The 15093-nt window shown below is 39.3% G+C and overlaps 1 protein-coding gene across 1 annotated transcript; it reads left to right on the top strand.

Annotated features, from left to right (window-relative positions):
* The first annotated feature begins 370 nt into the window (after positions 1 to 370).
* Positions 371 to 13550, top strand: kctd9a (potassium channel tetramerization domain containing 9a). Its single transcript, XM_017696378.2, has 12 exons — positions 371 to 523; positions 2934 to 3055; positions 3258 to 3301; positions 3423 to 3519; positions 4521 to 4579; positions 4767 to 4895; positions 6677 to 6744; positions 6835 to 6930; positions 7038 to 7187; positions 7492 to 7597; positions 8007 to 8140; positions 8878 to 13550. Exons 1-12 carry the CDS (start codon positions 476 to 478, stop codon positions 8992 to 8994), a joined length of 1170 nt encoding a protein of 389 aa, XP_017551867.1. The 5' UTR covers positions 371 to 475; the 3' UTR covers positions 8995 to 13550.
* The last annotated feature ends 1543 nt before the right edge of the window (positions 13551 to 15093 follow it).

Below are 15093 nucleotides of genomic sequence, written 5' to 3'. Positions count from 1 at the left end.
ATTGTCCAAATGGAGCCCCTACCCATCTAACAACATTTCACTGCACTACGCAAACCTCGCGGCAACCACGCTGCGATGTTTCTTCCTTACTCTCAGGCCGTTTCCGACCGCCAAATGTTTCTAATTTGTGATGTTCATGTGAGCCATTGCAGCCCAGCTCGCTGGACCTGAAAGCCCACACTGAGGTAATCGCTTCCCTTGGCAAATTCCTCATGAGTGAAGCTACACCACAATTGTGTCTGATTGGCCGGCCCCGCGGTCCAGATTGTGGAATGCCGCGTCGTGATTGGTCTCCTGTCTAGGCTGGTCACAATACGCTCGCTGTGATTGGCCGACGGCCTTGTAAGCTCACCGCGCTGTAGCTGGTTTAGGTTGTTTCTGACTGTGGGGATGAGTTGGAGGTAGAAATCTCGCGAATTGTCGTTATAATTTTCAATAAACGCAATACTGTACATAATTAAAGCTTAAACAAAGAATGCGAAGGGTTACGCTTTTTGTCAACGGCTCCTCCAAAAATGGCAAGGTGAGTGTTTGTACGTTAAAGAGTTCATGACAATGACGAGGCTGAAGTTCCTATTCGCCAGCTTCTTGTTCTAATTGTGCCGTTCCGCCTTAACTGCCGCACCATTTAAGGTGGAGCGGGCCAATTGAACTGAGGCAAATATCAAACTGACTTCAGCTTCGTATTACAGTCATGTTGTGCTAATGTAAACAAAGTTAGCATGGCGCCTGTGTCTCCATATGCATAGGTGGTAGATACTATTAAGCCTACCGTGTATAATATGTGTGTAAATGGTGTTTATAGTGACCACCATAGACGTGAATAGAGCAGCTAACTGTATTGGGTGTGTATCTTGTCTAAGTTCTAGCTCTCGGACATCAGCCACGGTGATTCGTCTATTGAAAAGGCCCGTAGTCGGTTAGCTAGCTAGCCAGAAGGATTAACCAACTTCGTGCGGAACTTTCACAAAGATCCTCACTTACTGTCCCCCTTAAAAAAGATGGTTATTTGAGGGTTCTTTAGCTAGTAAAGGGAGTGGTTCTGTGTACAGGCATCAGTTCTATAAAGCACCACTTCATGCCTAAACGGCTCTTTGAAGGCTGAAATGGTTCCTCTGATTGATGGAGAATGTGTTGTGGTTAGAGAACCTTTTTGAAAATGGTTCTATTTAGCACTAAATGGGTTCTTTTAGCTACAGGATCGAGCTTGTAACAATAGAACAGCCTTTTTTGGTTCTATATAGAACTATTTCCAAAATGCTTCTATACAGAACCATGTTACAACACATTCTCCATCAGTCTGAAGAACCATGTCACCATGCAGAGATGAAGTGGCTCTCTGTAGAACTTATGGTTTTAAATAGAACCATGTCCTTTACTGATAAACCCTTGAAGAACCATCTTTTTAAGACGGGATCCTTGTTTTCAGTTGTAATGTTAGTTTTCAGTTTTTTTAGCGTTTGTTTTAGGCATATGGAACCAACTGTAGATACTTTCTTCAAGAATAGTCAGGTAACGTTGGATGTGGAACCATAAGAGGTTTAGAAAACGCCTGAACCTAAATGAGGGAGGCTGATGTAGGCTTCACTTCTGTAAAAAGACCATTAGACCCATTAGGATTAAAACCTCATGGTTTTGCTTTCTAATGGGTATCGGCTTTTAGTTACCTTTAAAGTTAGTTTCTTGCATGATATTGTCAAATCCCATTAGGAAATCATTCGGCGCATGTGGAATCAATCCCAGTTTGACCATTATAATCCTTTACAACCTGATATCAGCCTATCACTAGTTAGCCACAGTTTAAACCACAGGATTTATGCCTATATTTGACTGAATATCACTAAAACTACATCTCCCAGGAGTTCATATTCTGTAGTCTGTCATAGCTGTAATGAAAGCACCAATGTTCTGAATTTGACAGCATGCAAAAATCATGAAACCCTTGCTCTGAGTCTTGGAGCAAATTGGCATGTAAATATTCACATGTAGTTACAACAATAAAAGACATATAGACAAAATTATAGGCAGTTTTTGTGAATGTTGCAATAGTGGGACTTCAAGGGATTGTGCAAAAAATAATCAGCATAACTTGATCACTGAGACCTAAACAAAGTCGTTCACTGTGGTTTCATGTAAAATGTTTTATTGTGGAGAAAATTCACGGACTCCACTCTCTTTACAGCAGTGGTGATGGGAACCAGGGGTTATAATGTCTACAATACAAATAGCCATTTTATTTACTGTCCAAAACCACCGCTGAAGCTACACATACCATCTGAGTTTCATATGCTTTCATATGTTTCATATGTTTTCTTTGGGTACTGTTTTGTCCCACAGCTCCCTGTATGCGTTTTAAAAAGTTATGTAGGTGAAAAGGTTATTGCAAAGCTATGCGAAGAATGCAATAGGTTCAACTGTGAGTTCAACTCTTCATGTCTGGTTTGCAGCATCACCACTGTGAACAGTTCTGACTTAGCAACTTTCTCCAAAACAAAGCATTTCACATCAAACCACCCGAGACTTGAAAGTTACGCTGTAGTTATGCAGAAATTTTGGAAAATCACTTTACTGTTCATATATTTTTATATAGACTCACTGGCATTAGATAAAATCAAATGTAGAAGTAGAAAAGTTATGACTTTTAAAATCCATGCTTGCACTTTTGCAAAATTTTCCCAAAATTCACCCCAAAAGGGATCATTTTTATGATCAAAAGCTTCCTAAAAACAGTTTTTGAAGGGAAAAAAAATTGTTAACCAAAGCTGTGCTTGGGTTTCTGTGGGTTAAATGGTGCAGCAGTAACTAAAAACAAATGAACAGATGTCTGTTCACGGTTCAGCACAGTTTAGTTCACTTCAGGTCTACCTAGCATTAACTGCTCTAGTCTGTTTCACAGTCATCTCGACTCCTTCCTTCTCTCTTCCTTCTTGCAGGTTGTAGCAGTATATGGCACTTTGTCAGACCTCTTATCCGTTGCCAGCAATAAACTGGGAATCAGGGCTAGTAACTTATACAACGGCAAGGGAGGGCTCATCGATGATATAGCACTGATTAGGTAAGATTACATTTAGATTTAAGTTCCTGGTTATAAGCTAGTACACTCTTTTGGGACAAGGCATTTCTTTCTAAACTTTGTTTCAACATTTAAATGAATAAACTTCTGTTTTATCTTGTAACTTAGCACTGAAGCCTCACAGCACAGCTGAATTGCTTGGCGTTGCTCAATGATTACTAGTGATTTTTATCTCTCTTTACAGAGATGATGATGTGCTGTATGTGTCAGAGGGAGATGCATTTGTCGGTAAGTAATGATTAACTTTGCGGTGTCCATGTACATCTGGAAATATGCCAGTTTGTGAAACACTGAATTTGTCCTCAAAGCACCTTTTATGGAACAGAGAACATGCATGTGTGTGTTTCAGATCCTCAGAGTGAGGGGAAGGCAGCCGAGGACCGTTCAGGCTCCCACACGGATTGGCTGACTTTGAATATTGGTGGGCGGCTCTTCACGACCACACGGTACATAGTATAGTTTTTATTAACATCTAATTGTGGGATTCATGTCCAATCGGATGCAAAAGTTTGGGCACCCTAGTTAAATGACATGATTTGTTGATGTTCTGAGTGAAAGTAAGTTAATGTTTGCTAAAATATACAGCAAAACATCATCTTTACAGGTGATGTGTGTAAGATTTAGTGGCATAAAGCAGTGAGGTTGCAGATGTAGCCAACTGAATACCCCTCCCTCACCCCTCCATTTCCAAGCATGTAGTAGAACCTAAGCTGGCCATCATGTTTTTGCTTCTTTGACAATGAGGATTCAGTCTCCCTTACTTTTTCTCGTACTAAATAATAAGTATGGTCCTCCGAATGTCAATGCAAAATGGTTAGCCAGCGCTGGCAGCACCCGCTGACTCTTTCTTGCTGTGTCTTCCAACTAGTGCTGTAGCACCTAAAGGCACCTAAAGCCAATTTTTGGTTTGTCTCTTTTGGGCTTCTGTAGAAACATGCCGGCGCAACATGCTGGCCTCTGTTGGAATAGCACCTGCTCCCTGTCTAGATATGAAGGGCTCATTCTAAGCTAGTCAAAACACAACAATTCATAGATACAGGTCATAGTACAATGATCCTAACATGGTTTTGTATACCATATTCCATTTCTGCCAATAGATCTCCTCAGATCTTACACACTGCACTTTTAAATTTCTTCCCTGTAGAGGATGTGTTAACTTATTTTCACTCAGTCCTACTGTTTAATTTGATTTAATGCAGCACAGTATGTGAAGCATTGAACAGAAACCTTTGTGTGTGTGAGATTTGGTAGAAATTCAATTGGTCTGTTTTAGGTAAATAGACATCTTACGTCTCAGATATGTTGGAAGTGCTTTTCCCGTTGTTTTTCTGGCAATATTCAATTGATTCCTTCAGTCCTATGACTTGAAGAAATCAGTTCTGACTGTATAAATGTTCTAGTTGTTAAGCTGTATGGCTCAGATGATCCATTGGTTTTCTCCCATTAGGAGTACTCTTGTGAGTAAGGAGCCTGATAGCATGCTGGCCCACATGTTTAGAGAGAAGGGTAAGGTTCTTCATAAAGGATTCATGTACGCTACATTTGCATGGTTTTTCTTTGTCACTCTCTTTTATACAATATAAAAGTATTAAACACGTTTCATAAGAATGTGTGAAAATACATCAAACCTTTGTTCAAATACACACCACACTATTATATCACTCCTCTGTCCTGTTCCTCTTCCATCGTGTAGATGTGTGGGGCAACAAGCAAGATGAGCGAGGAGCCTACCTCATCGACCGAAGTCCAGAGTACTTTGAGCCTATTCTGAACTACCTTCGACATGGGCAACTTATTGTTAATGAAGGAATCAATTTACTGGGTGAGTGTGTCATTTTACTTGTAGTGTTAATAAACAAGATTTTTGAAGAATTAGTTCAGATGAGTGGTGGAGCTTAAGTCCTGCCACCAGGACTCTCACTGAATGTTATCAGATCTTCTACAGCCTGTCCTACAAAGCACAATCTGTTTCAACAGGGTTCCTGACTATGGTTCAGCTTCACAAAACCTAATAAATGCAGCCATGGCAACATGTATTTTAAGCCTAGGTTAACCGAGAAACTTCACTCCGTGATTATTTCATGTGCACTTGCGCATGAATATATGACACTCACGTCAAACAGTCAGTTGCATAAAACAAGTCAAGCGGCCTGTTTTTTGAAGAAAGAAAAAGAAATCATAGTACCTACACTATATGGACAAAAGTATTGGGACACCTACACATCAAACTCAAAGGAGCTTTGCTGATATACCATCCCCCTCTGTTTGTGTGGTCTGCCACTTTGTGTCTGAGCTGATGTTACTGTTAGATGTTTCCATTTCACTATAATAGCACTTACAGTTGACGGGCAGGTCTAGCAGGAGATAAATGTCACAAACTGACTTAGCAATGGGTGTGGCTGAAATGCTTGTACTCATTAATTAGGAGGTGTGTCCCAAAACTTCTGTCCATATAGCGTATGTCAAAAGTAATGTACTTATAGTGGTAAACAACAACACTGTTACCACTGCTGTTGTGTTACTGCTTATTGGAGTAATAATTTACTTTTGTATTCTTAATATTAATATGGTATGATTTGTTTCTTGTCATAATTTACGTTTGAAAGTGATTTGAAATGGACCAGAAGGGTCAACAGAAAGCTGCACCTACATTGAGAGAGTCTTGACCTTGATTTATACAAGAGCTGTTTACTGTATCTGTAAACCCAAACTTGCCTTAGAAGAGGTCTGGCATACTGCACGAGTTGCCATGGTGATACAGATGTGTAAAAAATGATCCTCTGTCATGAGGTTAGACCAAACTGAACATAAAGTTAGCTGCCTTGGCAAGAAGTCCAGCTTCTTGAGACAGACCATTGGTCTTATATTCAGTTCCCACCTTGCAGGCTTGATCAGTTGGTTTTGTTGTGTTGGATGTGTCCTATGAGACCACACATCAAAAATAAAATAATACCAAGTCTTATCTGAGGTAGATAATAAATGAGATGCAGGTACACAAGGGATAGAATACTGATATAGAATATTCCAGATTGTACAGGATGTGGATAGAAGATGTAGAAGATGTCAATCTGTATGTGCAAGTGCAGATTTGCTAGATTGAAGGTGCAGTAAGGTCAGAGTGAGTCTGTTGGTGTGGATGAGGTTTTAGATTGTCCATGGATGGTCCTTTGTTCTGTCCATGCGGTGCACAGAGAAGCCCACGGACTCACTGGCCTCTTTGGGAATCTCCGCTGATAGCTTTTGATTTGTGACCGGTATTTCTAATCAAGACTGTCAATTTCTAATCAAATGATGTTGCCTAGAATAGATTACTGTGAATCAACAAGCCAAATACATGAAAATATTAACCTACTCTTTTAACCCCTTAACATTACACACTTCTGTAACCTAAGAATAGCTCCATTAGACTACATTGAAGTTCCTGTAGTTACTGAATAATAAGCCTTTGTATGAAATAAACCTGAAATGTTATATCATGCATGACTACAAAAGTCATGGTTATATAGGTCATATAATGTTGTGATAGTATGTTTATGGTTCTGTGTACGGCAAATGTGTTTTTATGTTCTAGTTTGGTTCATTTTTGGTTTCTGTTTTTTCTAGGGGTACTGGAAGAAGCACGGTTCTTTGGAATTGAGCGACTTGCTGAACAGCTGGAAGTTGCCATTAAGGTAAACAGCTGTAATGTTGATGATGAAAATCCTAGAGCGTTCCTCTCTATAGGTGTGTGATTTGTGTGGTCTGCATTTACTTCACTGCAGAACTCCCATCCTCCTGAGGATCACTCTCCCATCTCCAGAAAAGAGTTTGTGCGTTTTCTTCTTGCCACGCCCACCAAATCAGAGCTGCGCTGTCAGGTACCTGATGTTACACAAGATCAAAAGTAAACGTTTCATGGGAAATTGTGAACTCTGAACAGAATTGTTTTTGTTATACTCATTTACTGTTTTCCTCGTGCACACAGGGTCTAAATTTCAGTGGGGCAGACCTTTCTCGACTAGACCTGCGCTATATCAATTTCAAGATGGCTAACCTGAGCCGCTGCAATCTCAGCCAAGCAAACCTATGCTGCTCAAACCTGGAGAGGGCCGACCTCTCTGGGGCAAACCTGGATGTATGTATCTTTCTTTACCTCAGCCTGAGCTACGTGACTGTTGAAATATCCAACACTCCATTCAGCTATATGGGATAACTTAAGCTTGTTTTTTTTTGCATTATCTGCACTTACTTGTTGTCTATCAACAAAATGATTATGACCAAGCTAATATCTTAAGAAGCATTTGAAACTGGATGGAACTAGATATAACATTATTCGTGTGTAGTAGCCATATATTACCCACTGCTACACTTGACTGTCTCTTACGCTCAGAATGTTTTGTGTTTATTTCCTCTGTTTCATCGCTGTGCTTTTGTTTCAGGGTGCTAACTTGCAGGGTGTTAAGATGCTGTGCTCTAATGCTGAAGGTGCCTCACTGAAGGGCTGCAACTTTGAGGACCCCTCTGGACTTAAAGCCAACCTGGAGGGTACAGATGTTTTTGTATACCAGTGGGCTAAAAAAAATGTTTTTATACTTTCTCAGTGTTTCTGTAGCTGTGAGTCTTGGAATGTTTGCATAATGGAGGTGTTTTATGCCAAACTGAGCTTTTCCCAGTTTACACTATTATAGTATGAATAACAGTATTTTGAGGCAAAACCAAATAATGCTCTTGATCATTCCTGTGGAGTTTGCATAAGATCATGCTAGTGAAAGATTCATGTACTTGTTCTTTAAATGGGCAGCATATTCTGGTTTGACAGCACTGTCAGTCACTGGTTGCCTACATGTGTAATGCTTGGGAAATAATACATAATATAATACAAATAATGCTGCTTGAACTTTAAAGGCTCTTTATCTAAAGCATTGTATTGTCTAAACTCCTATATGTGCGGCAGGTGCCAATCTGAAGGGGGTGGATATGGAGGGCAGTCAAATGACTGGTATAAACCTGCGCGTGGCTACATTGAAGAATGCCAAGCTGAAGAACTGCAACCTGCGTGGGGCCACATTAGCAGGGACTGATCTAGAGGTGAGAGCCATCGTTTTAAGGTATGGGGTTATTGTACAAAGTTCATAATAAGGGTCGTCAGAAAAGAGAAATAGAACAAAATATAACATTATGGTACTTGAACTGTCTTGCACAGTCTGTATCACATTTTTTTTTAAATTTGTGAACAAACAGCAGCAACAATGATCTACTTGTTACTACAAATACAAAACAATGTTATTGTTCAACCTTAGCAAAAAAAGTATTAAAGAAGGATTGGGGAAAGCAAAAAAACAGTTGGTAACAGTGGCAGTGGGCTGACATTTAATAAGCTGTTTGTTGCTATGCAGTGTATGTAGTATAACACTGATTGTTGTTTACAGGATCAAGTAGTTGTTCATTGTTCTCTGTTCAAAATTTGTAATTTGACCTGGGTGTGCAAACTTTTGCCTACAACTGTATGTTCCCATTGTTCCACTTTTTCTTCGTCTATCCCACTCCTAACATTTGTGTGGGTTCATGTTTGTCCATGAATATTTTCAGCCTTTTCCATTTATGTAAATTCGTGTTCTTTTGTGACGTCACAAAAACAATTTTGTAGCTTCAATTTCCGTATATGGATTTTCTGCAATAAATTTTAAAGGTTACTAGTGTTTATATACTACATACAAGTCTTAAAACAAGTGAGGAAAGCTTGCTTTTCTATGCTGTGTCCTGGAAGACCATATCACAGCATGTTGGCCAAAATGTGTTTGATGTTTGTGTCTTTCTCTTGTTAGAACTGTGACCTCTCAGGCTGTGACCTACAGGAAGCGAATTTGCGTGGCTCAAATGTGAAGGGAGCTATCTTTGAAGAGATGCTGACTCCACTGCACATGTCGCAGAGTGTGAGATAGCCACACCACATTACTCCACGCTCTCAGTTACTTAGTAGCCAGCCTATCGCAGTACATTATGTCATGTGATGCACACCTTTGGAACCAATATATGCAATATTGGCATCCCCTCCCCCCAAAAAAGACCCCCCCTCCCCCCCAAGCTTTACTCTCTTGCACTAGTGCACACCCAGGGTCTTTATTGGCGAAAGCCTCATGTAGGATTCCAAATACATAACTCTCCATCTTGACCATGTGTTATACCAAATGTATTTTTATGTGTGTGTATTTATATTTATGTTGGATTTAATCCACAGGAGGTGGTTTCCCAGACACAAATTAAGGCCAGTCTTGGACTAAAGTATGGTGTCACTTCTTATTCTCTAATCAAAATCCCGTTTAGTCTCAAGCTCGGCTTAATTTGTATCTAGGAAACCGACTGTAAGTGTTATAAGTTTGATTTTTAGTGAATGTATACCTTTTTTCATCTGTTGTGGAAGTAAGTTTAGTAATATTGAAACAACCAAATATCTATTGCATTTTAGTTTTAGAAAGTGCATATATGTGATATGCAAGTTTCTCTATAGCTGCGATCAAACTGCAGGAAAAAGTGGCCCAGATCCAAACCTGATTTTGCTCTTTGCGTTTTAAAAGGGAATTCCACCCATCATTCAGAGCGGTTTGACATTTGTCTGATTCGCGCTCATGAACTGACCTGCAGGTGCAATAGACCACTGATCCACCCAACATGCTCATCCAAATACAGCTGTCCTAACTTTGATTAAAAGATTTCTTTTACGTGACACTGAACTTCAACATGTGCAAACCGATACTGTACCCTTGGAAGGCAATCAGAATACACTTAAACAACTAAATTTTACAGAAAAGAGTCAAAATTGTTCATTTCCGTTCTAGTTTTAAAGAGGAATTCCCCCCATTTTTCAAACTTTCTGCATGCCCAGTGGCAGAGATGTAAATAAATTCATTCAGAGTGGTTTGATATGAAATTCTCAATTGTAGAGAAACTTACAGACTGGATTTCCTGCAGTTGTGGTGATAGGAACCAGAGGTCACAGTGTTTACAACACAAATACAGCAAATTTATTTACTGTCCAAAATCTCCACTGAACCTACACCTATAGTTTCTATGTAGAATGTTGATGAAGGTAAAATAGTGGTACAACTGAAATTCTATGGGGATTAATTTGCCCTATAACTCCTTGCATATACTCCTCCACCATGAATGGATTTAAAAACATTTTACGCCACAAATATGTAAAACAATGTGTCAGGCATCAGTGTGTTTACAACTATTTAATGTAGTAACTTTCTGTGAGGAAGCTTTTAGAAGCATTAAACTCTTCAGACATCTAGTTCCTATCGCCACTATGAACAATTCTGACTTGATACGTTTCTCTAGACGAGAGCATTTCACACCAAAACATTCAGAATGACTTGACATCTTAAGTATTTAATCCTGCAGAAATTTAGCAAAATTGGTGAAATTCCCCTTTGATTGGGGAAGCCAACCAAACAGAAATGATGCTGAGTTCTTTTGTTTAACTGCCTTGAAGAGGAATGATAGCAAGGGGATGGATACAAAAATGTGATGTATCATGCTTTGTTTTGTCACTCCTCTTCAGTCTTATATATTCTGGAGACTTGATCTGTGTGAGCCTCATTTGACTCTTTTCTAAATGTCTTTTAAGTAAAGCCGAATAGCTGTTAGTGTTCTTGTTAGAAAGTGCTCATTTTATTTGTTTATGCTGCCCTCGCTTGTCTCTCCAAATTGAAAGGAGATATAAAGCACAGCCATAGTAATGCATTTTATTTAAGTTTTCATGAAGCGTCTGTTTCCATGCACCCAAAATTATGATGAAATGAAAATTCAGTTGGATTTATGTAGAAGTTCAGTCCAGTTCCAGTTCAGTCACATTGAGGTCACGTTGCTGCATGAAGGATTTCAGTTCCACATATAAAAGTTTGCTTAAATCTGAACTGAAACTGTCAGATTCAGCTGCCCTTATTCATCAAAGTTGTGTATGGTCAAATCATGAAATGACTGCCCACCAATTACACTCACAGATTTGTTAATCATCGTCTTTTGCGCATCTGTACAGTTAAACTCAAATCTAGTAGGTGTATTATGTGATACCAGTTATAAGAATGAAAAAGGAAAAACCAAAGAAGATGTACTTATTTTACTTTCACATTGATATAAACAAAAAAATAAACAATTTAAAACACAGCTAGTGCAGACGCATCTCATACACTACAATAATACGGCATTTAAAATGCTATTTTAGTTAAATAGTAATCTACACTACAGTCACGTCATTCTACCATCTTAAGAAAAACTAAGAGGATTTGTTTTTTACATTGAATTCTTTCTAGTCATCGTAGTTTTAAGACTGTAAAGTTTGGTCAGTAGGAGGTGGCCAAATCTGCTCTGTTTTTTTCTCACGGATTTGAATAAGCGTCAGTGGGTTTTTTGCCATTGATACTGCTACACAAAACACAAATCTGTGTCACATATGAAGAAAAAGATTGGACATGGGCCACTTTTACCTGCAGTGTGAATGTAACTTATGAATCTTTAAAAAGCTCTCTTGCGTAGTAACAGTAGCCTTGCTGTACCAGTACATATAGATCGGAGCATTGAGTTTGTGGTTTGCCAATGACTGGCAGTTAATGCATTCGTGTTTCAGAGTTCTGGAATATTTTAGGAGTTTAAGACTCTGAAATTGGTGAAATGTTGAAGTTAGGCAGAGCAGCCTTTTCTGAGGCTTTTCTTGATTTTCAAGGGCACGTCAGGTTCAGTTTGAAGCCATATTATATCGTGCATGCTTAAGGAGGCAAAATCTTGATATCTGTGTAGCATATGAAAGAAAAGGGTGATGGATTCCATAACCTCATATTTCTATATCAATTTTCTAGGTTAGGCATGCAGTTAAATATGCAATATAAATGTATTAGTGCTGTCTGTTTTTGACGTTTCTGTTGTGCAAATGCAAATGACAGCAGTTTGTATCACTTTCGTTTGTTTGCTGGTTTGTTCCAAATCTACCTCTCACTTAGGATACTGACCGTTTTTTTTTTTTTTTTTTTTTTTTTTGCTGTTTTTGTGAGTTTGGGTTTTTTTTGGCCATTGTCAATGCTGTTCTCTTGGATTCTCATGCGAAGGCTTGTGCTGACTGTGAGTGGATAGACGCTAGGATGTTAAATGAAAGATAAATTACCAAATTGCTGTTGTATTTTTGAGTTATGCACACCCTGTGGCTATCAACTCGAGGTATAATGATACTAGCCTATTAATTAATATGCAGAACAGTTCACCAGTAGCAAGACAACACTGCTTTGAATGATGATTTGTGTATTGTGTGACTGTTTCTCAACAGATATTTCTTAGTTTTTTTTCTTGACATTATTAGTAGTGTAACTACTAATAAAAATGTCTTTGTTCAGGCAAAACCAAAAAGCTTTGAATGGGGTGCTTACCTGTCAGATAGAGTGCTTCCCTCAGCGTAATCGCATAAAACCGTTCCTTGCTGATTTGACAGGCCTGAAATCATTGTCACTGACCGCATTAGCATCAAGTCGTGGTCATCCGTATGCCCACTTAGCACTTATTTATATTGTCCACGCTTTGTCTGTAAGCCTATTACAATAATATGTTTGTGTAGTGTTTGCTGATTCCTTACCTACTGCCCTGCAGTTCATGTAATGCTTTCAATGTTAATATTATTCCCATGGGGTCAGACCTGCTCTTGATATAAGAATGCATGTCTGGAGACACTTGTTAAGCTTTTGCACACCCAATCACCTGCAGACAAGGGTACGCTCCCTCTAAAACCCACCCAGATGTCTCTTGTCCAGGTCTAGAACACAAGCAAAACAAGTTAGCTAGCAAAACGCTATCGTTAGCTAATTAAACTTGTTAACGCTTGCCGGGGGCTCATCTTCTTTTTTACTGTGTGTTCTCCACACTTGCTGCTCACATCTACATGCTTATTTGGAGTTAATATGGGGGACTTTTATGTTACATCCATGTGCTAACAACAGGCTTCTTATACTTTGGACAGCAAACGCACAAAATTAGCAAGTCACTTTTTTTATTTTTTATTTTTTTGAGCTTGTTTCCACCCAAATATATGCATGTTCCCAAAATTTCTTGTAGTTGTCCCCTAATGTTCTCGTTACGAGATCATGTCTGGCCCCCATGCGAGTGTTAATATCAGCTGGATTATTGCTGTGTGGTTAAAAACTAAGTCAGACCTGTTTTCTGGCAATAGCTTAAAGTTAATGGGATTCAATATGCTGTTACTTCTCTGATGTATGTAATTGTAGGTACTCCTGTTGAATGAAGGCAATCAAAGCAGACTTCTGCACTTTAAGTGTGAGTCTAAATTTACTGGACCCTTGACGAAAGGGCCCAGGCTATTTATGTATGTATGTTATGTATGTAATCAGGCTATATTTATGGCAGGTGAAAAAAGAGATGTCCTCTACTTTCACCTCACTATCTTGCACTCACTATTACGGAAGTGTATTTCCATAAACAGACTGTTATAATCAAACTCGTCTTGTGTCTTCATTTTTCCCGTTTGTGTTTTTGGTCTTTAATCTTGTTGTTTGAGTGAACACTCCAACTCTGTACGAGTGACGCTCAGAACGAATCATTCAAACTGCTCCATTAAAATGCTTCAGTTATTCTAATCAGGTATTTTGCACGTGATAAACGCTGCAAGCGTTACAAAGAAAGGGGAACTTCAGTCGGAATTTTGCCCCTGACTGGTTAGAAAGTGTCTTTGACTGGCCCAAGAGCTGTTTATGATCCCAAATTCCCAACTTAAAGGGGAATAATTGAGCCTTTGAGATGTAAGCAAAGTCATTCTGAGCAGTTTGATGCGAAACGGTTCATTGTAGAGAAACTGCCTCAGATTTCTTTATGGTGGTGATTGAAACCAGGAGTCACAGTGTCTACAGCATAAATCCACTTTTTTACTATCCAAAATGAACTGTACACAAGTTTTCAGACATTTTATGCCTAATTTGCATAATCACAAATTTTAAAAAGGCATCAGCCGTGTCTTCAGAACCACTGTGAGCAAGCTTTAAGATTTGATACATTTTTCTGGATTGAATCATTTCACACCAAACCACTCTGAAGGACTATTTACAGCTTAACCATTTCATTATGTAGAAAAATAGACAAATCAGTGGAAGTCCAATCCAAAAAAAGGTTCAGCGTGGCTGGGGACTTTCATTCATTCAACAAAGCAGGAGCTTGTGCTCAATTGTTTGGAGACTGAGCTCCACTGATTAAAGGTGCCGTGTGTAAGATGTAGTGACATCTGGTGGTGAGGTTGCAGATTGCAACCAGCTAAATATTACTCTTAAATATCAATGTAACTTTTGTGTCTTCATGTTTTCGCTTCTTGGATGATGATCCACCCTCCTTTGCTTTTTCTTGTGCCGCAAAATACGATCCTCCATTTAATAAAGTTTGGGTCCTCAAACTTCTCTCAACACAATGATTAGCCAGCACTGGCAGCAGCCACTGATTCTTCTCTCCACGTCTGTACCACTAAATCAGCAACATAAACACGGCAGACGCTCTGGCCTACTGTAGAAACATGGCAGCGCAGCATGGCTGTTGGAAGAGGACCCACTCCCTGTAGATTTTAAGGGCTCATTCTAAGTGAACGAAAACACAACAAGCTATAGTTACAGGTGATAACGCACTAATGAAAACAGGGTTTTGTATACTATATTTTGCTTCTGCCAATAGACTTCTTACACACTGCACCTTTAAACGCTCCAGCTTATTTGGAATGAAAATTTGTAGCCACACCAGCTCTGCGGATAAAATTGTACACTCCTGTTTTAGATGGTGAAACAAACTATAGACCAAAGTGCACAGAAAGTAAGACATATTTACTTACAATGTATCCATCCATCCATCCATCCATTTTCTAAGCCGCATCTCCGTCAGGGTCGCGGGGGGAAGCTGGAGCCTATCCCAGCAGTCTTCGGGCGGAAGGCAGGATACACCCTGGACAGGTCGCCAGTCCATCACAGGGCATACACACAGACACAGACAGTCACTCACACCTAGGG

Source organism: Pygocentrus nattereri, chromosome 29 (genome assembly GCF_015220715.1).
Source record: "Pygocentrus nattereri isolate fPygNat1 chromosome 29, fPygNat1.pri, whole genome shotgun sequence".
NCBI classification, from domain to species: Eukaryota; Metazoa; Chordata; class Actinopteri; order Characiformes; family Serrasalmidae; genus Pygocentrus; species Pygocentrus nattereri.
Note: the sequence above shows the minus strand (reverse complement) of the source record. Positions and strands in the feature narration are given on the sequence as shown.